This window comes from Falco cherrug, chromosome 12 (genome assembly GCF_023634085.1).
Source record: "Falco cherrug isolate bFalChe1 chromosome 12, bFalChe1.pri, whole genome shotgun sequence".
Classification (NCBI taxonomy): domain Eukaryota; kingdom Metazoa; phylum Chordata; class Aves; order Falconiformes; family Falconidae; genus Falco; species Falco cherrug.
Window position 1 is genome coordinate 35,127,769 of NC_073708.1, and position 24,296 is coordinate 35,152,064.

Sequence of the window (24,296 nt, forward strand, 5' to 3'; positions counted from 1 at the left end):
AATTCACTCTATAAAACTGTATACAAGCAGACAATAATACAAAATAAGTTTCTGCATGTCCATATTTTAAATGTATTCCTTGTCTACTGGTAAAACAGTTCTCCAGTATTTCCCTTGAAACTATGCATCAGATTTATGTGGAAACATATATTCCATCTACTATATTCACATTTAAAATCCAATTTTCCTGGTTTTATAACCCAAATATAAACCAGATTAAAATAGTGTCTATGTCACTTTATTTACAAGGAAAATCTTAACAGCATGACCGTATATAAGACTAAGAATTATTTTTGCAGGGGATTTTGTTTCCAAAACAAGTGCTCTGTTCCTAAAACTGTTATAAAGCCTTGGTTCTTCTCCTTGTGTGTCATAATAAAATGCAATACAAACAAAATACAGCACTCCGAAAGTTACAGCACATCCCCCTTCTGCCCAATTTTTTGTACTCTCTGCTTTTTGTACTTTGGAGTTAGCATTGAATCAAAGCTCGATTAACAAGGATTAGCCTTCCCACTCCCAGTATAAGGATCCCTGCTGGGATGTTCTCCTCTTCAGGGAGGGAAGCTGGAACGTGGACTGCCCTGCCCAAGCTCACACTGCTCACGCTGAGACAGAATTGCCAGCACATGAGAGCACCCCAGCCTCCCATAATGTAGTCCAAACTCCATTTATTCCTACAATGCTATGTAGATCGGATAGTTCAAACATCTGCGGCAAATTTGGATTTTGTCTGACGATAGGGCACTATTGCCTGAAGTGGCCAAGCTGCGGCGATTCCGCAAGCCCTTGCCAGAAGGCACCCGCCTGTCTCAGGGAACAGCCCTGGCGTGCATCAGCCTTCATGCACTGTCACCTAATGAGGGACACTGGGTAAAACCACTGGGCTCCCATGAACACAGATGCAATGCTGCAGACAGGGAAACTGGGACTCCAGCATTTTGTCCCTGTGGGGCCAGCAGTGACTGGGAAATGGAGCTATGCAGAGCCCCTCGAGCTTGAGAGAGGGTGGCTATCAGAAACTGGGCTGCAGAACAGATAAACTTCAAGAAGATCACCAAGCGAAGGACTAGCTAACATTAACACTTTAGAACTGATGTATTAATTCCTAACTGCTTCACACACCCCCTCACTAGCATCGTTCTACTAACTGGTATTTTGAGTATATATCCAAGCACCTCCCCAATACCTAATGACTTTATACTATTTTTATATATATATATATATAATAGTTTTATACTATCTTGGAAGATGATGCATGACAGGACACACACCAGGTGCGAATACAAGGATGGATATTAAGAACTAAACACAATTAGAAAGTCTTTTTTTTTTTTTTTTTTTTTTTTGCAACTGAAAGGATAATCATTATCATCTTTTCAGGACTTGTATAACTATGGCTGTATGTTACAAGCATCACCACAACTGTCACATTTGTATCCAAATGTTGGCCTTTCCACTAATAGAACATAAAAGACTACAAAGGACATAATACTCAGAAACAATCAGTAAAATCAGCTCCGAAACAAGCTTTCTTCCTGGCCCACATGATAAAACCTCCCCAGGACACAACCAGCTGTGCCGCAGCTGGGGAACCTGGGCAGGTACGGGACGCCGGGACGTGCCAGCATGGCAGGGGCTGGGGCAGCGCACACCCCTCTGGCCATCCCGCACAGGCACAGCAGCCAGGACAGCGGCAGCATGGGGATGAACCCCGCGTCACAGCGAGTGTGACGTGGGTACAAGGGATGAAGCACAAGGCAGGACGTGCCAGGCACAGGGCCATTTCTGGGGACAGCCCTTCTCACAGCGTGCCAAATGCGAGGGCTGCATTGGCAAAGCCAGGGTGTGTCGCAGTCACGATGCCAGCAGCACTGCCATTCACCTTGCTGCGCACCTCTCATACTTCATCATCTATATGATAAAATACATGAAACAGATCTAGGTAAAGAAAGAGCAACATCCTAATAAAAGATTTTTTATATTAAGGCCAGACATATCATAAGTCATCGAAGATTTGGAAGAAATGCTCTGTGGACTTTTCGGCTCTTCTTGGAGCAGCAGAAATAACTAACATACTTCCTCTGGAAAGACATGTGACAAGAAAAAACTCAAACTTTAAAGGCTATCTAAATGGTTACTTTATTGTGTCTATCATTGAATACTCGGTTTCCAGAATCCACCTCTTCAGCAAAGTTTGCTTTCCAGGTTCAAATAATGAGCATTGTTAGTTCAAAATTAGTCAGAATCTCACTCCCCTCTGTGGCACAAATTTTCTATATGAAAGTCATTATGAAATTAAAATTGTAGGTTATAAGCCCATTTAAAGAAGAAACAGAGTTATGCTGTAGATAAATCACCTATAAAAAGAGAAAGAGCCAAATCCAACAACTCTACCAACCCTCCTGCTCTGAACTTTCTTTCATCTATCTCACCTCCTTTTTCTGCCATATGGCCTACATGGTATAATTTTGGAGTTTTTAAACTTTGAAAGAAAAAAATCCTAGTTCTGTTCTCTGAGGTGAAAATTATTATTAACTGAGAAGAATAGGGCAATACCATCCTACCTTGAAACTGTAAAGGGCAAAAAGGTGTTGGAAAGGCAGAAAAGCAGAGAAATTCCATCTAAAAAGGAAGCAGATTATTTCTTCTATTCATAAAAGTGGGATTTCTAACGCTCTTTATACCCGATACCTCTAAGATAGTACAGCAGTCCTTATTTAAGCACCCTGAAAGATGGCGCATCTAAATAAGCGTCCTGCACTCGGCTGCGGGGAGCTCCTGCAGTAACAGCCGTGCAGCAAAGCACTGCCTATGCACACACGTAACCTAGAGATGAGTGCAACAGATAAACACATTAAACAGTAACACATTCCTATGTTTCAGCTACAGTAGCAATGGGATCATACTGCCACAACAGCAGAACAAAAATTACACCAAAACCACTCCTCTCCAGTAACCCCCAGCACCCTGACCCCCTGTACCGCAGCTCCTTCTCGGCTCCCCCGCCCCGACCTCCAGTTCCCCACAAATTCTCCAAGACCTTACTTTCAGCCACCAGGATATTAAAGGCCACTTAACTTACCAAGGCTTCAGGCTTCACATACATACAGCATGTAAACCTAGAGATTTACCTTTATTTTGTATTTGTGTCATACGCCAGCACAACTGTCAGAAAGTCGGTGGAGTCCAGGATGTATGAGGGGGAGCGTTGCCAGTGGCTGGAGGTGGCTGTTGCCTCCACCCAGCACTGGTAGGGCCACACCAGCAGCACTGGGTCCAGCTCCCCAGTGCAGGAGAGATGTGGACAGACTGGAAAGACTCTAGCAAAGGACCACCAAGATGCTTGAGGGAGTGGAGCATCTCTCCTCCAAGGAGAGGCTGGCAGAGCTGAGGCTGCTCAGCCTGGAGCAGAGCTCAGGGGTCTCGTCCGTGTGTGCAGACACCCGCAGGGAGGGTGCTGAGGACAGAGCCAGGCTCCTCCTGTGGTGCCCAGGGACACAACCGGAGGCAACGGGCACACAGGGACACCCAGGAGGGTCCCTCTGGACACCAAGAGACTCTTTTTTGCTGTGACGGTGACCAAGTACCACCAGAGAGGTGGTGCAGCCTCCATCCTTGGAGATATCCAGAAGCCAAGTGGCCATGGTCCTGGGCAACCGGCGCTGGGTGGCCCTGCCTGAGCAGGGGCTTGGACCAGGCGAGCTCCAGAGGTCTCTGCTGACCTTAACCAGCCTGTGGTTCAGTGACAATTACTCCGTGTAGTCTCTGGTTTTATCAGACTTTCCCAGAATTCATAGAATGGTTCTTTCCTCTGTTTGAAGAGTTCGTTTATCTTAGAAAAAAAAAATGTTTTGAATAGTGCACTTACTCTTTTCCCAGATGAACGCTTTTCACCCTCAGTGTTCTGTTCTGGTTTAATGATGTGGTACATAAAGTGTTTCCTATCACACGCTGAAGGTGTGCTTTGACTGTTAATTCATTTATCTTCATCTCTGACGTAATGCCTCCGCAGTAGAAGTTCAGGCAAACAAATTCTACTGTAAAAACCACTTCTGTGACTATTTCACAGTATATAAACAAGTAAGTTATACTCAGAATTGGAATAAAGCAGAGTTAATTCTTTTGTTGCAGCTGAAATTAAGTGAACCACCATACCAAAATGTTTATTTCATGTTAATGAAGTATCTAGTCTGACATTTTGGAAGATTTAAGAAAATCCGTATTTAAACTCCTCAAGCTTATTTAACATATCTCAGCAAGGTGGATGAATAACAAAGGGTTTTTTTTCCTATACAATATGCAGTGATATATGCAGAACTAAAACATACACAAGCATCTCTTGGATCCTTTGGGCAAGAAGTCTGCCAAGCTGGGGTGGACAATTTTTGGGCTGCCATCAGCAACAAAGAAAATAGGCTATAGAAAGGTCTACTTGTATCAGTCAAACTTAAACCCGTCCAAAGAAGGAATTGCACAGCCTTCTTGTAAGGCAAACCTGGCTACTGAAAAGGGGAATCTGCCCCAGGGTTACTACTCTACTTGTCCGTTTACCTTCTTTTTATGGATATCATAATGAATACTCCAGTAAGCACGATGTAGTGCTTAGGGACACGCTTGAGTGGTGGGCTTGGCAGTCCTGGGTTAACAGTTGGACTCGAGGATCTCAAAGGTCTTTTCCAACCTAAACAATTCTATGATTGAGTCTTCCCTCTCTTACAATCAACAACCCTACTTAGATAGAAAGAGTTATAAATTTATTCTCACTTGAACAGCATTAGACACAACCGGTGTCCTACAGACACAGCCCAAGAAATGAAGGTAGTGATAACAAAAGCTGAATCCACGATGTACTGTGAACATCGAGGAACAATTTTTCCCACAGCACTGCAGCACCATCATCAGGCAGTGAGAGGAAATCTTCCTGTTCTCTGGTCCCAGATTTACTCAATCTCACTGTCACAAAACCCCAAAGCTCCGTTTATGCCACTTCCACCCTTGTCCAGGCTTCACCACACGCACACAGTGGGTTCTCCCACCTAAATCGGTTACAGGGTCTCACCCCATCTAAGCCAGTGCAGAACTGCAGTAATAACATAGGGCTTCTTTGAAGGATGTTCAAGCCCAAGGGCAAGATGCTAACAGAAAATACTCTTTCTTGTTTAAAATCAGTGCCTACATAGGAATGCCAACGTATGGTAAAAGCCACATGTCTTTTTAAGGTGCCAGCAGTAATCCTTTAAATTAAGGACTGGTAGTGAGCCCCATTTCAGTGCCAAATAAGATGACTGAAATGAAAACAGAAACAAAAGCTCCCATGCATTATGGGCAAAGCAGCAAAGTTTCTGAGCAGAAAGAAAAATGCCTCCTTGCTCTCTGCTGGCATTTGAACAGGGCAGTGCACTAACAAACACAGTTGGTGTAACCCAGGGCACACGCTCCAGACCTCTAAGGTGGATTTATTAACCATCTTTAACAACTATCATTTTGTAAAATGGCAAAAAGCACATCTCATTACACTAATGAGATAATGCAGTCTGGAGGATCTTCAGAGAAACCTAACAGAGGTAAGCAAATGAACAATAGCTGGTAAAATTCAGTGTTGATAAATGCAAAGTAATGCACATATAAAAGAATATTCTGATAATATTGATATGTATTGATGATATGATCCGTTATTGATAAACTTCATTGATTTCTAAAATACTGATAAAATCATGAAAACACAGTGTACCATCAATGAAAAAATGTAACAATAATACCTAATAAATGAGTGCCAAATAAATTAAATTGGATACAGTGACACTTTTAAGGTTACTTGTATCTTCTCACCAAGAATAGTGTTCTAGCTGCTATAACCAGAACTGAAAAGATGTGGTGGGGGGAAAAGTTCACATGGAAAATGGAAATTATATAAGGCATAGATAAGCATTCAAATGGAAATCACAAATATTGATAAGGAATAAAATAAATACAAACTCACATGGAAACAAGCATTCAAATAAATCCTGTGAGGATCAGAAAGGAGACTGGACATTCCCACTGTTTCCCATAGTACAAAACAGGCCAACACAACCCCATTTAAAAATGCCAAATTCAAAAGTGGTCAAGAGAATGGTCTTTAAGGAACGAATAACCTGCCTGTGGAAGGGGGGGCACAAGGATGGCATGGGGAAGGGGCGAGGAGTGCTCAAGCCCCAGGGAAGGAGAGCCCAGCCTCACCTCCCCACGGCTGCAGCTGCTGGGGACAGGGAAATGGACGCCCCCCTCACATTAACGACAGGCTGCCTAAAGAGAGGGGTTTAACACATAAAATATTAAACATGGGTTTCCATATATATTTCATGTTTGTATGTTTCCATACATTTAGCATATGAAAGTTAAGTTCTAGAATTACCATCTTTCATTAGTTTTCTTAGCCTTCTCATGCAGCCGGCACTTGTACGTGAAAAAGACAAGCGACCAGGTTCATCTTTGGTTTAATTCAAATCTGGATTTGTTACTGAAGGAGGAGCAGTCATTTAAAATTAATTTTACGCAGGTATTCCTTGCTTAAATGTAGAGGCTGATTTTAATGTATCAGAAATAAGAAAAATGAGAGTGTTTTTTATGAAAAGATATTTCTTGTCCTGAGAGCTTTGACGGTGCTCTGTTACAAAAATAAAGAGTTTAATAAAATGAAACACTGTCTGGAAGAGATCTTCAAATTTCAAGGAAATCCTTGCTAGTCACAGTTAATATTTAGTAAGTATAAAGAGTAAGTATATAATTTTTAGATTTTAATGTACAGTGCTTCAGAAAGATTGACAAAACATTATCTGCAAAGGACTTCATATTAACATAATAATGAAACAGTTTTCAAGCCATTATGGAGACACTGAGGTTTTTATGGTAATGTGTAATATGGCAATAAAAACACGTAAAATGCATAAGCATGAAGAACAAAAATGTTAAAGGTCCCTACTTTGAACAGCTCTTCATTTAAGAGTACAGCTGTGTTTAGGAATTATAGCTACTTGCCTCTGTCTGAACACACACGATCAGGGCATCAGCACCATTTCCCTTCTCTCCTGGAATGACAGCACGAGGTTTGGACAGAAAAGTCTGCAAGACAAGTCTTGTTGCTTTATAGTAAACACAGCTCGGCTGCTACACTGGAATAAGTAAGACAATGTGTTTTGTGCCCAATTGGCAGAAAAGCATGCATGCTTTGTCACTGTGATCACATTTAATCCTGCTATCTGTGTCAAGAACTCAAAATTACCAGTGTGCAGTAATGCCCTTTGTACCTAGGTGGAATATTTGATATCAGGCACCACATAACAGCTGGCAAGAATTAAGCCCAGGTCCTCCTTGGACTCATGTCAGCATACACACAATCTCCCAGCAAAGCATTAAAGCAAGGTAGCATTTTTCTCCTTTCATAACCCCACACCACCTTAAAGGTGTTTGATAAATCATCCTCTCGGTGTGCTTTGCATCTGGCTGACTCAGAGCCACTATTCCACCCTGCTAAGATGCGTCTCCCTATGGGGGTTTTGCTGCTCTCGCTGCCATGCCATGCTCTCCGCTTTCTCCCTCCTGCCTCTGCTGCAGTACTGCTCCTGCTCCCTCTCCTCCCACCTCCCATCAGTTTTCTGCTCACTCTTCTGACTTGCTGCTGTGTTCTCCAGTGCCCTCTAGCCATTACACACGCTGCCAGGTGGGATGAAAGGATGCTGTGCTGTTGCCAAGCTCTGCAGCATGCCACTCATCCCACAGCCAGCAGCAAGCAGATGCTCAGCCATGCTGCACAGGGGCATTCCGGGCAAGCTCACCTCTGAGCATGCAGCCAAGGTGGGCAAGGTTACCCAAGAGCACACAGCCGAGGCAGGCAAGCTCGCCCCAGAGCATGCCTTACAGAGCCACTCTGGCAACCCAATGCCATTGGAAGTCACCACTAGGCTTGCACAGTGCTCATCCTCCAGCCACGTGGTGGTGGTGGTTTATCCTCCAGGTTACTAATCATGAGTTAATAAAAATCACAGACTGTTTTTTTCTGGACTGCTTCGATATGAAGTTGCCATAACTCAAGAATTATACAAAACAACAAGCAAAATCGGGCAGCCTGCTACAGAGCAGCAGAAAAATCTGGAGATATGATTTCTCCATTTTAACAGTTTTTCCTCTCAGACACCCAGAAGACATTTTTAAGAGCCGCAGCAGGTTAGTGAACTAGTGAGGCAGCTTACCTCTGCTAACAAAGACTACGGCTCTTCAGACACCATGCATCAAACAGCATGAGCAAACCCCTTCCCATCGTTTCAAATGCAGCTTCTGACACACCAAAGGAACCTCGCAAGGCTCCCCAGGTACCCACACCAACATCCTAGTCATAGCACGGTGGTTAATCACCAGCTCCACCAGCTCACCCTGAAAGCGGCACACTGCTCTGCATACCCACAGCATTAGTGTTCCAAGATTATTTTTAATTATGTAGCTGGAGTGAGAAAATGTCACTCTCCCAGAGGAAAAACTTGGTCTTTCAAAATAATACAGATGCTGTCACTCTTCGCAAGCTTAGTAGTTCAGAAAAACTATCACTGGGGCAGTGAATTTTTTTATCTTTTTTATTTAACCACTAAGTAAAAATAGACTAAAATACCACTGAAACAAACTGAAATAAGACGGATCAATAGGCAGAAAAATAATGCCATGATCCTCTTATGTCTTGATTAAAATTCTGATGGACAGAACACAAATTTAAAAACATCCTCAGGAAATGAGTTGAGGAAATACAAAAAATGCCAAAAAGATCCAACTATAGCACCAATCGTGAACAGGGAATTTTTCACAAGGTCACCCAAAAGGCAAGTCCTCCTCTGGGATAAACAACCCCAAGAGCTTTGAAGCAGATGTAAAGCAAACACGACATCACCTAATGACAGGAGCAACAACCTGTGCAGAGTAAATTCCACAGACCTCAGCCGCCACCACAGAAAGGTCAGGACCAAAACCAGCTCTACCACACTTGAAACTGCAGTTCTGAAAAAAAAAAAAAAGTGGTAACCAAAGCTAAGGCTGCACTTACTGGGAAGAGAAGGAATAATCTCTCCTCAAAAATCAGTCTTTCATTGTTTATGTTGAACAATGCTGAGTAACTGTATGTTCCACCTCCCCCCCGGCGTCCTCCTGCATTTCTGCCTCACTTGTTCACAAGAACATGCTTTCACTCCAAGGAAAAATGCATAAATATATTACAGGTTACCAAAGCTTTTGAGAATCAAAGGAAGTAAATTTTGTCAAACACACTTATTTCCCCCTCTTCTGCCTTTTGAAGAACACTAATACTTTGCTGTTCCATTAACCATTCTTATACTAGACAGTAGAGATGGTAAAGAAAAAGCATAAGGTACAACCCTGTTCTGGAAAGCTGCAAGAAAATAACCTACTTCAAGAAAATAACAAGACAACAACTATATGTTAAAATATCAACAAACTGCAGAAAGCCTCCAGGCCCAGGAAAATTACTGCAATCCAAGTATACATGTAATGGTGGACAACAGCACAGATCACTGTACCTGGTGAAAGCACAGCTAAACATGCAAGCTAGAGAGAAAAATCACACAAAGTAAATCACGTAGCCTACAAAGTCAGGATGCACTACACTGACTTATCAAAACAGGCTTGAATGAAGAAATGCTTTGACCAACAGAACTGCATCTATGAACATCTATTAACTTCACCAAACAGCAAAAATGCATGAGGTCTGGATAACGCCTGTAAATAGTTTCAGCACTGGGATCTGACAAAATGCTAAAATAAATCCTGATATACAAACTTTTTGATAAAGTTCTCCAATAGAATAAATCCAGATATCAAATACTGCTTTTTAGTATTATTACTGGAGTGATTGCTCTTGTAGTTATGAAGTATGGGCAGGTTTACATGCAAACAAAGCTATTTTACATCTTCACAGTGAAACAGAATCAAGTTCTTCACAATGTAAGGGATAAAGTGAGAATGCAGTAATGATTCTATTTGCAGTAGAGATGCTACTTACAGTATTTGTTTTCTGCCGTTCACTTGACTTTAACAAACTAAACTAAATAACTTTGTAAACAAATGCTGAGACTCCAAAAGTTCATCCTCAATGACAAAAGCAGCATCTTGTTGAATGCAGTGTGCGTATAATTCTAATACACCGAGTTCTAATACAATGACCTTGAAAAATTGTAATATGAAAGACACCAAGTTCAGAGTTGTGCAGATCCCATGTTCTGGCTCACAGTACAGTCCTTGTGTATTTTTTATTTTGAGGTACCAAATTTCTCATGCTACCATACTTCAGGAAAAGCAAATAACATAGAAATTTTCATATCTCATAACATTAGTGGATTTACATAGCCTACCAAATCAAGTTATGCTGTGTGAAGTAAAAGCACAGTCCGTTCCATGCGCAGAAATTTTTCATATTTTTTTTTACTTCTACAAGTATTATTTTTTGAATCACTAGCATATTTAAAACTGTATAGATTAAATAACGATTGACTATTAACAAGCACTTGAAATTCCGTAAGTGATAGTTTTGTTCTATCAAAAGGGACTTGAGTCACATTGAGTGATCATTTACAAAAATACGGTTAGAAATTTTAAGACAGTTGATAATGGTTTTGGTGGTGTCTTTGCTATCCTTAGTCACCAAGGCAACAACCAATTTACAAATAGCCTATGAAAACATACTGTCCTATGCGGAAACAGTGCAAGAGCCCGTCTGCATTTAAGTCATGGATTTTGATGAACACTTGTAATAACAAAATAGCTTTATCATGAAACATCTCAAGGTAGCCAGTTTTGATGAAAGATTTATCATATGCCTACTGGCCTAGAAAATGGAAAATTTTTTACAACAACTACTGGGCTTAGAGAATGGTTAGAAGCAGGAGAATTTTTTCCCTATCTGCTTTCAGGCAAAGGACCTGGGTTCCCCAAAGACAAAGTAACAGAAATTATAATGAAAATGTTTAGAAAGGAGTCACACAAAAAATAAATGGGGAAATTTTAAAAAACCAAATGGAAAACCCTGAATATAGATGAAAACAAAATAGTATGACTTTGTAGTAAAGAAGAAATATTTCATTCAGCTGTAAATCCAGCCAAGGTGAGAAAAGGCATGCTGAAAATACTTCTAGAGAAAACGGATAAGAAAATGCACAGGACAGGACAACATAGTCCAGAGTCCAAAGGAAACACCAGAAAGCAATAAAACACAGGCTTCTTATCTCTCTACATCTGTATTTTTCTTTTCCCATCAAGCAAGTAGAGATGAAGTATTAAATAAGATTTCTGAAAGACCTCTGTGCATGCCATTTGGCGCCGGGGCCAGAGCAATGTCCCCAGCCTGCTTAATTCACCTGTCGGAAGGCAAAGCAGGGGACAGCAGCAGGGCAGCCAACGGGACCTGCTCTAACCACACACAGTGGGCATGGACCACGACTTTGCGTCTAGAAAGAGGACCTCAGTACTGGAACCCAGCACAAGTTCTGCAAAAATCCTATCTTCTCAAATTGGGAAGCTCAACTGGTTTAAGACGTACAAGGATGTCAGGTATGATCTCTTGCCCATTCAGCCAAAGGATGCCTCAGGAGGTATGAACAAACGTGAAGGACAGAAGAATTAGGAACTGGGTGTGAGCTAAGTGAACTGCATATATTCAGTTGAGTGTTGTTCTTAATACATAAATGATCCATTATGAAAAACATACTATACAATCCCACTACATCACCTTAAAAACATTATACAGCCACGTTAAATCAACATTTTCAGTAATGGATCCCTAATCCTATTAGATTGTGCACAGTTCAATAATATTTTGCATTAATGATTCTAATTAAACAAGAGCCCTGCAATCAGAAATAACATCCTCACAACCAAACCTTTTAGAGAACAGCGTGCCATGAGCTGGCTTACCTCTCTAGCAACAGGAGAGACATCAAGGAGAAGACAATGGCAAAAGCATTTTTGTTTGTCAGGAAGTTTCCATCTCTCAACAATTCCCTCAGAAATTGCACAGTAACCCAGTGCTTTGAGGGAGAAAATGCCGTTAACAACAATATGCCTACACGCTATTTTCAGGCTCAGTGGCTTATCAAACAAGGTGAGGCCTATCAGATTAGGACCAAAAGATTACGAATGCACATTAGCCATTTTTCCAATTTCATTATCATGAAGATAATGAAATTCCTTTATTCCTTCATCCCTCCAACACAGTGGACATGGAAGGTGCCATATCTGAAGTAATGATGAAAATTCATCCTTCAGAAAAATGTAATTTATTAACAACTAAGTTTTATAAACCACCATATACAGGCCAGCTCAATACTGGAATACACGGAATTAAATTACCAACTAGACAATGGCTGAACCTGGCCTTCACACCTGCAGGATGATGACGCTAAACCCAGAGCTCACTGCAGCAGCCGTGAAACACCAGGCACGCTCTCAGCCATCCCGTACAGCACTGTCTTTTTACACATCTAGCAAAGCTGGACTTACCGCAAGAAATCCGTTAAGAGTGGAATTTTGGATGAGGTTGTTCTAAGCAGGGTTGCAGAATTTTTCTGTTTCTGACTTGTTCTGTCTCATTTTATCTCCAGCACGTATAGAGCTCTGAAGGCCAAATGTGAAACTGCAGACTGAAGTTAAACTTTGCTCCATGAACTGAAAGATTAAATAGTAGATTAACGGTAGATCAAAAGTGAGAACTGGAAAACGTATACCAAGCATCTACAGAAAAACCTTCTGAGTAAGTCTGGGGATGGGGGAAGCAACAGATGCCTTCCTGGTTTAGCCATTTGCAGGGAGACAGATGAAGCACTTCAACACACAGCAGGAAGAATAAATCATTACCAGCTTAAAATATGTAAGCTGTTGTATAGACTTTTCCTATTGTTTATGTCATTTAAAACATGTACAAAATACTCACAAGAAGTTATTCTATCATTTCCTCTGCGCAGCAAAAATATTTTTTTTTCAAACTACAGTCCTTAAGCCAAATCCATTTCAATATTGAAAAATCTTGATAACTAACTACATTACCATTGTCATCCTTTCCATTCCTTTATAAAGGAAGGGAGACATCAAACACTGAAACTTCTGGTACCAGGCCTTCTCCACAAACGGCAGGGTAGGCATGGGGAAAACACTTGCCTTTTTATCACAAATGGCAAAAACTCTGCAAGCCCAAGATGTAACCACTTGTTCCTAGTAAAAAAAATGAACATAGAAGATCTTTCCCTCTAAAGAAATACTTTATTCAAACTATGCATTGCTCCTACGGAGTATAATTACACAAGTCTAAAGACAAATCAAATTCATTTTTGCATCTTCTCAAAGTATTACTATTTACCTGGTGTGCATCAAAGTCAAGCACAGCACCAAGTGAATCGATACTGATAATGTAATTATTTGAGAAGATGCGTATTTTAAGTAAAAATACAGTATTGCAAATGCACCACATCCTTTAGATACAATCCATTTAACCGAACTACATGACCAGACCTTCTAAATTTTTTACAACAGATTCCGATCTATAGCTCATCGACAATCAAGTATCAGATTTTTTTAAGTAGAAACAAGATATCCCATCCTCAGTTAACTTATTTTTAATAAGCTCCTTTCTTTGATTCATCCCTCAGAGATCCAGGAAAAGAAGAATACAGAGACTATGTAAAAGGCTGTGTGTTCAGCTTTAAAAGGAGAATCTCAGATAACCAAAGAAAATATCCAGATATTTGTTATACTACTACTTGTAAAATACCATACACCCACAGAGCAGAAAAAAAACTCCAGCAGTACTAACTGTTTAAGTAAGAAATACTGTCATGCTAACAACATATTGTATACAAAACTTTGCATTACAAGGGGTTACAGAAAGTACTTTGCTAACTACTGGCATGATTCCACAACACTCACATTTTATTTACTCAACCAGATGTTCACACACAGATACAATGAGTTGTATATTAATACATTTTCTCTACCTGACACAAGGATTGCAGAGCTGAGCTGGATTGAAGGCAGTTCACACCAAACCCTGAAGGATAAGGGAGACCAACACGATCAGGTATGTGTTTCAGCAACACACAACATACGCATTTTCTGCTGGTTTGTAACCACAATTTCTGTAGAAAAACGCAATTTGGGGACTTATACTTCAGTTAAATACCAGCATAGTTTTGCTCTTACAAAACTCTCCTGGGATTCTTTACTTAGCACCAACGGTAAGCACCTCTGCTTTCACACACAGTATTTCCTGGAGACGTTTACTGGCTCTGCCAAGTGAATCCAATGAATCACCGACACAATATATTATTTGAAACTCTGGGGGACAGAGCAATGCAGTATTGATGAAAACCTGTTATTTCCTGGAATCAACTATCAGATTAAGTTTTTATAAAATACCACTATTAGAAGTATGAATAACCATCCAACTGAAACAATATTCAAAGATATTATTACCACGAACAGTTGGATCCAATAATTATTCTAGACGTATCTTAGAGAGTGCAAACAGAAACATATGCATTAGGAAGCCTGACTAACAATAAGAAGTTCAAAACAAAAATTCTGTTCAACTGCAGCAATATTTCATTGCAAGCATTAGAGCCCTAATTATAGCTTCAAAGGCTTGCTGCTGTTAAAAAGGAATTAGTAGTATTGTCAGAAAACCATTAATTACTGTTATGTCTAGTAGCTTCCTAAATGACTTATAAATTAGTACGTATTTTTAATCATACTGTGAAAACTGTCACTATTGACTGAAACAGATAAGTTACAAAAGACATCTTCTTCAAACTGTATTTATTATATACAATGTCTTAAGACATGCGAGACAGAGGTAAGAGTAAGAAAAACGCAATCAGTAAGGGAGCATCTACCATAATATAATAAAAAGATTTCCCAACTTCAATTCCTTTTCGCAGTTCAGAAAGCTAGGCATTCTCCCTTGGCAAATAAATTACTCGCAAGGAATGAGACACTGGATAATAGCTGAGGGTCCCCAGCTTTGTTAAAAATCACTCGTTCTTCCCACTTAAAATAGGAAACGTTTGCTTAATGTCTAGAGCACTTTCTAATGTAATTGGGGTGATGCAGTTTTTAATTGGGTTCATGAAATACAGTCAATTGATGGAATTCATCACCGATGCCACATTACCCAGAAGGTAAGAAAGGGGAAAACAACACTAAAAAACCCTGTAAAAAAAAAAAAAAAGCAGTGGATCTTCATCTTTTGCAACTAAACCTTACGTCTTTAAAGCTGGACTTAGGACCCAGGAACTTTTTCTCACTTAAGTCAATAAAGCTGCTGCCAAGAATGAACACCCAATGCAAAAGAAAACAACCAAGCATAGCTCCAACAAAATAGACTGTGTTCCTTACTAGAGTAAGTTAAGAACATCAGGATGTTCCTTACTAGAGTAAGTTGAGAACATAAGGAAAGATCAAACAGACTTCTGCAAGTGTGCATTATTCTAAGGCTGTTATCACACGCATCACAGAAAAGTCTCAAACTGAGACAGCAGCAGTAAAGTATTCATCTTTTTTTCTTTAATCTTCTCTGTCAGTGGTTTACAATCACGAAAAACTATGGATTTTTCGTAACATTTTTTTAATGTCCTAAGTCTTCTTTTGGTTTTTTTTAGCAGCTCCTATAGTGCTTTTACAACTACTTTTTAAGGTCTTCATGACCTTAAAATTATGTAATTAAGATCTTTAATGAGATCTTACGGAGACAAACCCCCCTTTCATTTTCATCTGTTTCTATCTGGTGTCTGAGGTCTCAGCAAACTCTAAATTCAGGCAGACAGATGAGGTCCACAGATCAAAACCTACAATATCCAGGGCAAATAACTGCAGCGGGAAAAACTTCCAGCTCTGTGACTACTGCCCGTAGACAACAGATCGACTACACACCCTGCAAGCGCCCGCAGCCAGCCCCTGCCGGGTAACTCGCCGAACGCCAACCCCGCGCAGCTCCGCGCTCAGAGCGTACCCCGGGGGGCAGTGCCACCGCACACCGGGCAGCTCTGCCCAGCAGGGCTTCAGCCAACAACCGCACCACCATTAGGACTCCGTTCCTTAATTAATTACCAAACCAGCAACCTTAACTCACCCTACGCCTGCCGCGATTGGCACGGCGCCGTAACCCCAGCCTAGAGCGAGGCGGCACACCGCCCCCCGGGCCCGCCGCGGAGCCCAGCCCGCCGCAGGCCGAGGCACAACGCGCTGTCCGCAGCACCGAGCGCCCCGAACCGCGCGACCGGGCGCTGTTACGAGTGAACGGGGGCAGGAGAAGGGCGCAGAGCAGCAGCGAGCGCGGGCAGGGCGGCGAGGGCAGGCCTCCCTCCGGCCCCCGCGCTCGCGCCAGGCGTCCCCTCACCGGCGAGCCGCGGCCGAGCAGGGACCTCGGGATCGGCCCCGCGCCGCCGCCAGCCTCCCGCCCGCTCCGCAGCCGGCCCGCCCCCGGCCGCCGGGCCCGCCCCGGACCCCGGCGCGGCGCTTCCTTTCCGGCTGGGGCGGCGCCGGCGCGGAGCACGGCCATGCCGGCGGCGGGCAGCGAGCGGAGCGCGGCGCGGCGGGAGGCCACGGCGCGGCGGCTGGCGCGGTTCGCGGCGCTCAGAGGTGGGGCGGCGCGGGCGGGGGGCAGCCCTGGCGGCGGGCGGCAGGGGCCGAGCGGCAGGGGCCGAGCGGCAGGGGCCTGACCGGGGGCTGCCGCTGTGCCCGCAGGGAAGGCCGCCCGCCCCGGCGACTTCTGGGACGTCGTGGCGGTGACGGCGGCCGACGCGGAGCAGGCGCTGGCATACCGGCAGCAGCTGGCGCAGAAGCTGGGCAGGAGGGAGCTGCCGCGGGGCGTTCGCTACCACGTCTTCGCGGACCCACCTGGACCCAAGATCGGTGGGCACACGTCCGCGGGGGGCGCGGGGCCGGGCGCAGCCGGCTGGGGCGCCGCCAGTGCGGCGGGGCCGGCCCCGCGCTGCTCGCCGCGGCGCTAGTTCCCGGCCGGGCCGAGGCGGGCCGTGAGCCCCAAGGCGCGGCCGTGGCCTGAGGCGGTGACCAAGGGCAGGTGTAGGCCGTGGGACCCGGTGTGCCGTTTGGGCTGAGCTGCAGCAGCGTGCGCTGGCTGCTCGGCAGCTTCGCCTAAGTCCGTTGTGGCCGTCGCCCTTCCCACTGTAGCATCTGATGCTCGGTCGTGGTGCCTGTGAATGCGCGCTCAGCAGAGCCATGTCGTGTGTGTCCTGTGCAATGCAGGTTAACACCAACTCCTGTTTCTTCATAAATCCATACTGCTTACCTTAACCTCATCGTTTAACCAGTTTCAACATGTTCTAATATGTGGCCCGATGCACAACAAAAACCTATTAGAAAGCAGCCAGACAGTCCTGAATACCATCCTGTAATTCTCAATTCCTGTTCGCTTGGATGTAGAAAGTGACTAATCTCAGCAGTCTATCTGCAGCATAGCATAATAAGCAGAGATTAACTTTCAGAAATCTAGCAATTTTAAGTTGTAGGAGCACATAAAAGTATCCCAAATCACTTCCTCGTATCCCAAGCCCTTTTTCTCAGTTCCGTGTTGTAAATATCAAAACTGCTTTTGAACACTTGCTTCAAGTCATTAGTGAACTTTTGTGTAACTGTCTGTCATCATCTTTGCATGATTTTCTCAGCAGTGATACAGTAGAAGGATTTTTGTCAGAACTGGTTTAGGACATTTCAGATAGGTATCTGTGCCTCCATTGGCACTTGGGTTGTTTAAAAGATCATCTGCAGTCATAAGAGCTTTTTAAAAATAAATTGCAACGTATTTTCTGCAGCAGAAGGTGGCATTTAAAAAATGTTTCCAGATGCCCCTGCCACAGCACCAGATCCCACTGTGCTTCACATGGCAGTGCAGATGTTACTGGTGCCCTTTTCAGCAGATACTAAAATATTTTTTCTTTAGGAAATGGTGGATCGACACTTCATGTTCTTCGGTGCTTGGAAGATCTGTATGGTGATAAATGGACTTCTTTTCTTGTGCTGCTGATTCATTCTGGTGAATTCTATTTTACATTCCGTGTTCTAAGATTGTATGCTTCTGGTTTGGAGTTTGGTTTTTTTTCCTAAAAATAATATGGCAGAGGAGTCAAGAGATCTGAAATACAGTTCCCTCAGTAAAGTAATCCCAAATGTGTCTGATCTGACCATTTGAGTTTAGACTGATACTTAGGAGATACCCCTGTCACTTAAGCATTTCTCCCCAACACTTCAGTTGTTCAAACAGTGGAGAAAGGAGTGTAATTCAGAGTATCCGAATTAAGCTTCTGCCTTGAAATACCCATTTAGGAACCATGTCCCTCTCTGCAGGGGACCTAGTGAGCGTCAGAACTGCAGGCAGACCAAATACTTGCCTTCTTACCCCGTCAGTCAGAACACTTCCAAAAGGGGCATCACTTTTGGCAGAGGAGGAAGAAACCTGGCAATAACAAGTCATCTGACCAAACCACTGCTTGACTCAGCTCTGACTTAAAATTCCCAGCAGGGGTGTGGGGCTCCTCCTTTTTTTCAAGCAAAAAGCAAGCGTTGTTTCCTTTCTTCACCTTAGTTATAGCAAGTGGTCTATGTTCCAGCTCTGCAGCAAACTAAGGGTAATGCAATCAACCATCATTTTAATACAAGCTATTTAAGGCATACCAAATTTTGGCCATAAGGTGAGATCTGTTTTGGGAAATGTTTGAAGAGGAATCATTGATGATTATCTTACATTTGTCATTTTCTGAGGAATATCTAGTATATGACCAAGCAGGAGGGGTAGGGGACAATACCGTTGTGTGTATATAAAATGGCTGTGTAGCTTTAGTTTTTGCTCGATTATGTACAGTGTCTCTGTGTAATTAAAAATGTGTTTTTCTTCAAGGGGGTTACAGTCAACGTTTACCTAATGCGAGTGCCCTGGGAAAGATTTTCACAGCTTTGCCTTTTGGCGATCCCATTTACCAGATGTTGGAACTGAAGCTCGCCATGTACATTGACTTTCCCAGTCACATGAAACCAGGAATTCTCATCACATGTTCGGATGACATAGAACTTTACAGCACAGAAGTTACAGAAACCATCACATTCGATAAACCTGGATTTACCGCATTAGCTCACCCTTCAGATTTGACAGTTGGGACCACTCACGGAGTGTTTGTTTTAGATCCGTCCAGTTTTTCAGGCAAAGGAGGACTTGAATATGCGTCTTGCCATCATTTTCTGCACAAGCCTGATGTTGAGACAATGCGCCAGTGTGGCGCAGTATGCATGAGAAGGAGTTCTTCTCGGCTAAGTACCTCTGGAGACCACAACGACTCAGAAACAGACTTGGAGTGTGTGTATACAGACAGTATATTTTACATGGATCATAACACTGCAAAACAATTACTGACATTTTATAAGCAGACAGGTACTCTTTGCTGTGAAATAGATGCATATGGTGACTTCCTCCAGGCCCTGGGACCTGGAGCCACTGAAGATTACACAAAAAATACAAGTAACGTCACAAGAGAGGAATCCCAGTTAGTTGAAGTCCGGCAGAAGCTATACTCTCTCCTGAGGGGAACTATGCTTAATGTTATAGTCTTAAACAACTCTAAGTTCTACCACATTGGAACTACTCAGGAATATTTGTTTCATTTTACATCTGATAGCAAACTGAACTTTGAGCTTGGCTTACTGCCTGTGGCTTTTAGCATCTTTTCTAACAAAGCTGAGACCCTGGATCAATCAGCAAGTATCATTCAAAGTGTACTTGAGCCTGGATGTTTTATAGGACCTGGATCCATTATTGAATACTCTAGAATTGGACCTGAAGTCTCAGTAGGGAAGAGGTGCATTATTAGTGGATCATACATAAATTTTAAAGTAGACATACCTTCAGACTGTTTACTGAGTTCATTAAGTATAAAAATCAAGGGTCAAATAAAGTATGTAAGTATGGTGTTTAGTGTCAAAGACGATTTGAAAAAGAGTGTACAACTTCTGTCAGATATAAGTTCACTGCAGTTTTTGGGGGTCAGCTTACTAGAATGCTTGGACCTCTGGGGTATAAAGGTTTCGGACCAGCTCTTCTCCAGTGAGAACACACGCTTGGGTTTGTGGACTGCTAGGATTTTTCCTGTTTGTTCTACTTTAAGTGAATCGGTTAGAATGTCATTAAAAATGTTAAATTCTGTGAAGCGCATGTCAGCTTTTAAATTGAATAGCTTCAGCCTTTTATCTGTTGAAGAAATGCTCACCTACAAAGATGTAGAAGGCATGTTGAAATTCAGGAAGCAAATTTATGATGAAATCTATCTACAAAGACAAAAAGAGAAGTCTGATTTGTAGAATGAACAGTACATGAACAAATTTCCTAGTTGCATTTGTGGATGATTGATTACTTCCCAGCTTGTAAAACTCGTAAGAAAAAAGTACACAGATCTTTTCTCTGATTTCTTTGAAGTAGAAATAATGGCATTGCATTAATGACATTGCTGTAGCATCACATTCATAATGCAGCAAATGCATCTTTTGATGAAAGAAGTAATGAAATACTTCAAATGTCTGAAAACACTAATTGGTGACTTTTCTTGGGGTACATGTTACTATGTTTTGTAGTCTTTGTCAGTAAAAATATGATACAGAATAAATGAATTAAGAGACTTGACTGAAAACTGCTTTAAAAGTTTTTCAAAGTAGAATATTAGCTCCAGCAACATGGAGTGATATAGCAATAACATGTTTCTCTCGTCATGCAGCCTTTTTGCAGTAGTGTTTCAAATGGGTAGAGAGAAATCTATTAAAAGTACTTTTTTAATCAAGACATCCTGTCTTAAGCATTAATCATTTTGTTTCTCTTGTTTTGGGGAGGTTTTGTTGTTTTGTAATTTTTTTATACTTTCTTGTTTTTCATCAGAGGAGAAAGATTTGCATGAGAGATCATTCTTTCCCTGGTGACTAAGAAGTAATATGGGGGTCAAAACCTGGCATCGAGGCATACTGATAGGTTGGGGGTTTTTACTGTTTGGAAGCTGGTAGTTTGATTGGGCAGCTACCAACTTTTTGTTGCCCACAGATGGGCTGATATGTGCCACATGACAACCTATGTTTCTTATTCCTCCTCTAAACTGAACCATTGGAATCCTTGGGTGATGTTTAATCATCCTGCAGACCAGTGGAGTAGACAACAGAGAGGTTAACTATTGTGAGTGGTTCCACGATGCAAATCTTCAGAGAAACACACCCGATCTGTTCCGTCTTCTCCACCCTTTACTAATGAAGTCCTTTTGTTTCTAGTTTAGGTGCCAAAGATCCAGCTCCAAATAGATAAGTACACTTTTTATACTTTCTGTTCTGGTCTGATCAAAAAGGACAGTGCCTTTTTTCATGTGTGCAACTTTAAATCTACTTTTCTCTGTTCCCTCTTCCCCACTCCCCTTTTTTAAAGCCATAGGAGGTGTCACAGTGGGCGATGCCAGTGCTGCGTTTAGCCCCATGTGCTGTCTTTGGCTGTGGTACCGCAGAGCTGTGCAGGGAATGCATGCAAGCCTATCTGATTCTGTGATCCCCTGTGCTTCCAACAACTCATTACACAATTAGTATATATTTCAGTGCTATAAGGTGGAAAAAAGCTTGCTCACACTAAACTTATAGGCAGATACATCAAATCATTTGTAATTTTGCTTCTACAATGACTGGATTTTTAATTTTTCCATTTCATGCTATTTTTAAGAATGTGCTGTGTATTATATCGGTGCAATTTGACCGCAAATGCAGTGCATCTTTTCCTCTTGCATTTATCTATAGGTTTTCATGTTTTATTTAATGTTGCATTGTAACAGTGTTACATCCCTACTGACTGAATTCCCTAATGGCATTGTTCTTATGCCACCCACAAGGTAGTAGAATTATAGAACATTTAGGCTGGAAAAGACCTTTTAAGATCACAGAGTCCAACCATTAACCCAACACTGCCAGGGCCATCACTAAACCATGTCCCTATGCACCACAGTGTAATATCTCCTGAATATGACTCAAGCTGGTTTAACCTTCACCAAGTTTCCTCCTCATTGATAAAGAAACCTTTCAAGAGACATAGTATTGTTCCTGAGGATCTCTTCTGAGCAAGAAGAAATACAAAGGAGGCTGGGAATTGCTGAGGTTGACTTTGAAGGAATAAGGACAATTTCTGAGCAAATAAGAGGTTTTAAAAGTCAGCCATAGATTTGAGAACACTAAGGTCCCAGACAAACACATAACATCACAAAGTAAGAATAGTCATAGAACATGGAGCATGAAAATTGTGGTTTGTATATCATCCTGTTTGTGCGATTCATTTGTTACTGAAATCTCGGAATGAAAAACTTACCGACACCAATGTGATGTAGTAAGCAGACACTTCTTTATTGACGGCCGGGTGCGTGAGTGAGTCCTCTCACAATCAACGCACACCAAGTTTCAAAATCATACACCTCATATAGAACTTGTTCATACATATTCATTAAGTATTCATGCATAAACATAGTATTTCCCAAAAATCATTAACATACTCTCACTTTGTATGTTAATCAGCTTATCAGTCCTTCGCGTCTGCGCAAACCCTTCCAAGAATTGTGGGCAGGGGTCTGCGGGACACGGGCAGGGGTCTTTGGGAGGAAGGCTGTAGGTCTTCCTCATGGTGTACTTTTCACCTTTTGCCTGGTATGTGATGGTCTTGCAAGTTTGCAGTGTTCTTATCGGTCTGAGGTATTTTATGTCCTTGTCGACCATCTGTTTCTTCTGCTTGTTTTTTTTAATTGCTTCCTCTAGATAACTTATAAGCAGGCCCCTTGTTAGAGAAAGAAAAAGAAACAGACTCCTTCTTTGATCAGTTATTTCATTAATTATTTCTTTCAGACTATGGTTACATGACCTAATTACTATACCTACATTCTTTGAGTAAATATAAGTTCTTAGCCTTGGTACAGGGCTGTACAGAGGATTTCATAGCAGCTTTTGTTGTGCAACTACTAGTTTCATTAGAATATATTTCTTATTCCTCTATATTTCTATTAAAATGATTTTAGCAAATCTGTAACATTTCCCCCCTTTGAAAGTGTTGAAAATCATTATTTCAATACTTTCACATGATTCACATAGCAGTTGTTTCAGCGTATTTTGGTGGTGAACTATATCTTGGTGGAATGGTTGGTACTTTTCTTATGATCATGCGATTGACTGCAATTCTATTGATACATTAGCATGATCATCAGAAAGACAATCAGTAACAGAAACAAAGTTTTGATTATGGATTGTATCCAGGAGCTTAGATTCCATCCCAATTTGTTAAAAATTTTCCCCAGCCAATCTTCTGACATATTTTCTTGAATTGATTCTGTTTCCTTTTCAATTTTACCTAATAGGTCCAGATCATGTTCCACATCTTGAGTTACATTTGTGTATGTAACTCAATGTGAATGCAGCAGTGGTCCTTCCCACTTTTCTTCCAAAGGTTTTCCTGAAAAAGTCTTTATATACACATAGTTACCAGGTTTGAAGGAGTGGACGGCTCGATTCAACCCTCTGGCCCTTGTTCCCAATACTTGTTTAATTGTCGCTAAGAATCAAGAGCCAGGAGGTGGGCATTTAAATTTTCATGCCCCTTCAAGGCTGGGTCCAATTTGTGGCTGCACATGCATTTTTCATTGTGCAGTTTTGGTCAGGGTGTTAGCCTGAACCTCGACCAGGAGGGTCACGGACCAATTTGTTTGTCTCGCCACAAAGAATCTTTACCATTTGAAAAGATGGGAGCCGGAGATGACACACTCTGCACGGTTTTGATGTTCAGCCTTTGCATTATCGTGAATACAGTAACCATCAGTATGTGTTTCTGCGAGTGCTTTTGGTCACGCCGGTATAAAAGAGTGTGATCGCCTCCTTGCAATCCGCCCCTAATAGTGGAACTCGTGGGATACCAAAGGAGAGTGCAAGAGACTGTTCTATAAACAAAAGGAAAATGTTGATCTCCAGCAAAGTTACCATGTGACTTGTTATTTGTTTCTGTTCATCTTCGTCACTTCGTGAAGAGAAATACCAAGGACCAGGCACGGACTATCATGGAGGGAACAGATGGAGTTACCACCCCAACATTATTCAGGACTGTGCTGGATTCACGAGTGAAGAAGTCTGTTTTCATGTTCCATGAGGCTTTGCTGGACTGTTATTCTGTTATTCAATTTCTAGTTCATGTTTGTTAATAAATTGTTATTTGTTGTTTA

At 42.0% G+C, this 24,296-nt stretch overlaps 2 protein-coding genes across 28 annotated transcripts in view; one reads left to right on the plus strand and one right to left on the minus strand.

The window, feature by feature from the left end:
• LOC129737165 (uncharacterized) overlaps positions 1-16,488 on the minus strand; it is a 92,430-nt gene extending 75,942 nt beyond the window's left edge. For 5 of the 27 annotated variants that reach the window (XR_008734683.1, XR_008734679.1, XR_008734681.1 and 2 more), the window contains exon 1: positions 12,535-13,031. The gene's annotated coding sequence lies outside the window, so the exon portion shown is untranslated. The other 22 variants (XR_008734680.1, XR_008734690.1, XR_008734693.1 and 19 more) reach the window with 13 other exon arrangements.
• Positions 16,489-16,503: 15 nt separating this feature from the next.
• FPGT (fucose-1-phosphate guanylyltransferase) lies at positions 16,504-24,296 on the plus strand. The gene is made up of 4 exons (XM_055724305.1): positions 16,504-16,662; positions 16,768-16,935; positions 17,984-18,076; positions 18,938-24,296. The coding sequence occupies exons 1-4, from the start codon at positions 16,581-16,583 to the stop codon at positions 20,386-20,388; spliced, it is 1,794 nt and encodes a 597-aa protein (XP_055580280.1). The 5' UTR covers positions 16,504-16,580; the 3' UTR covers positions 20,389-24,296.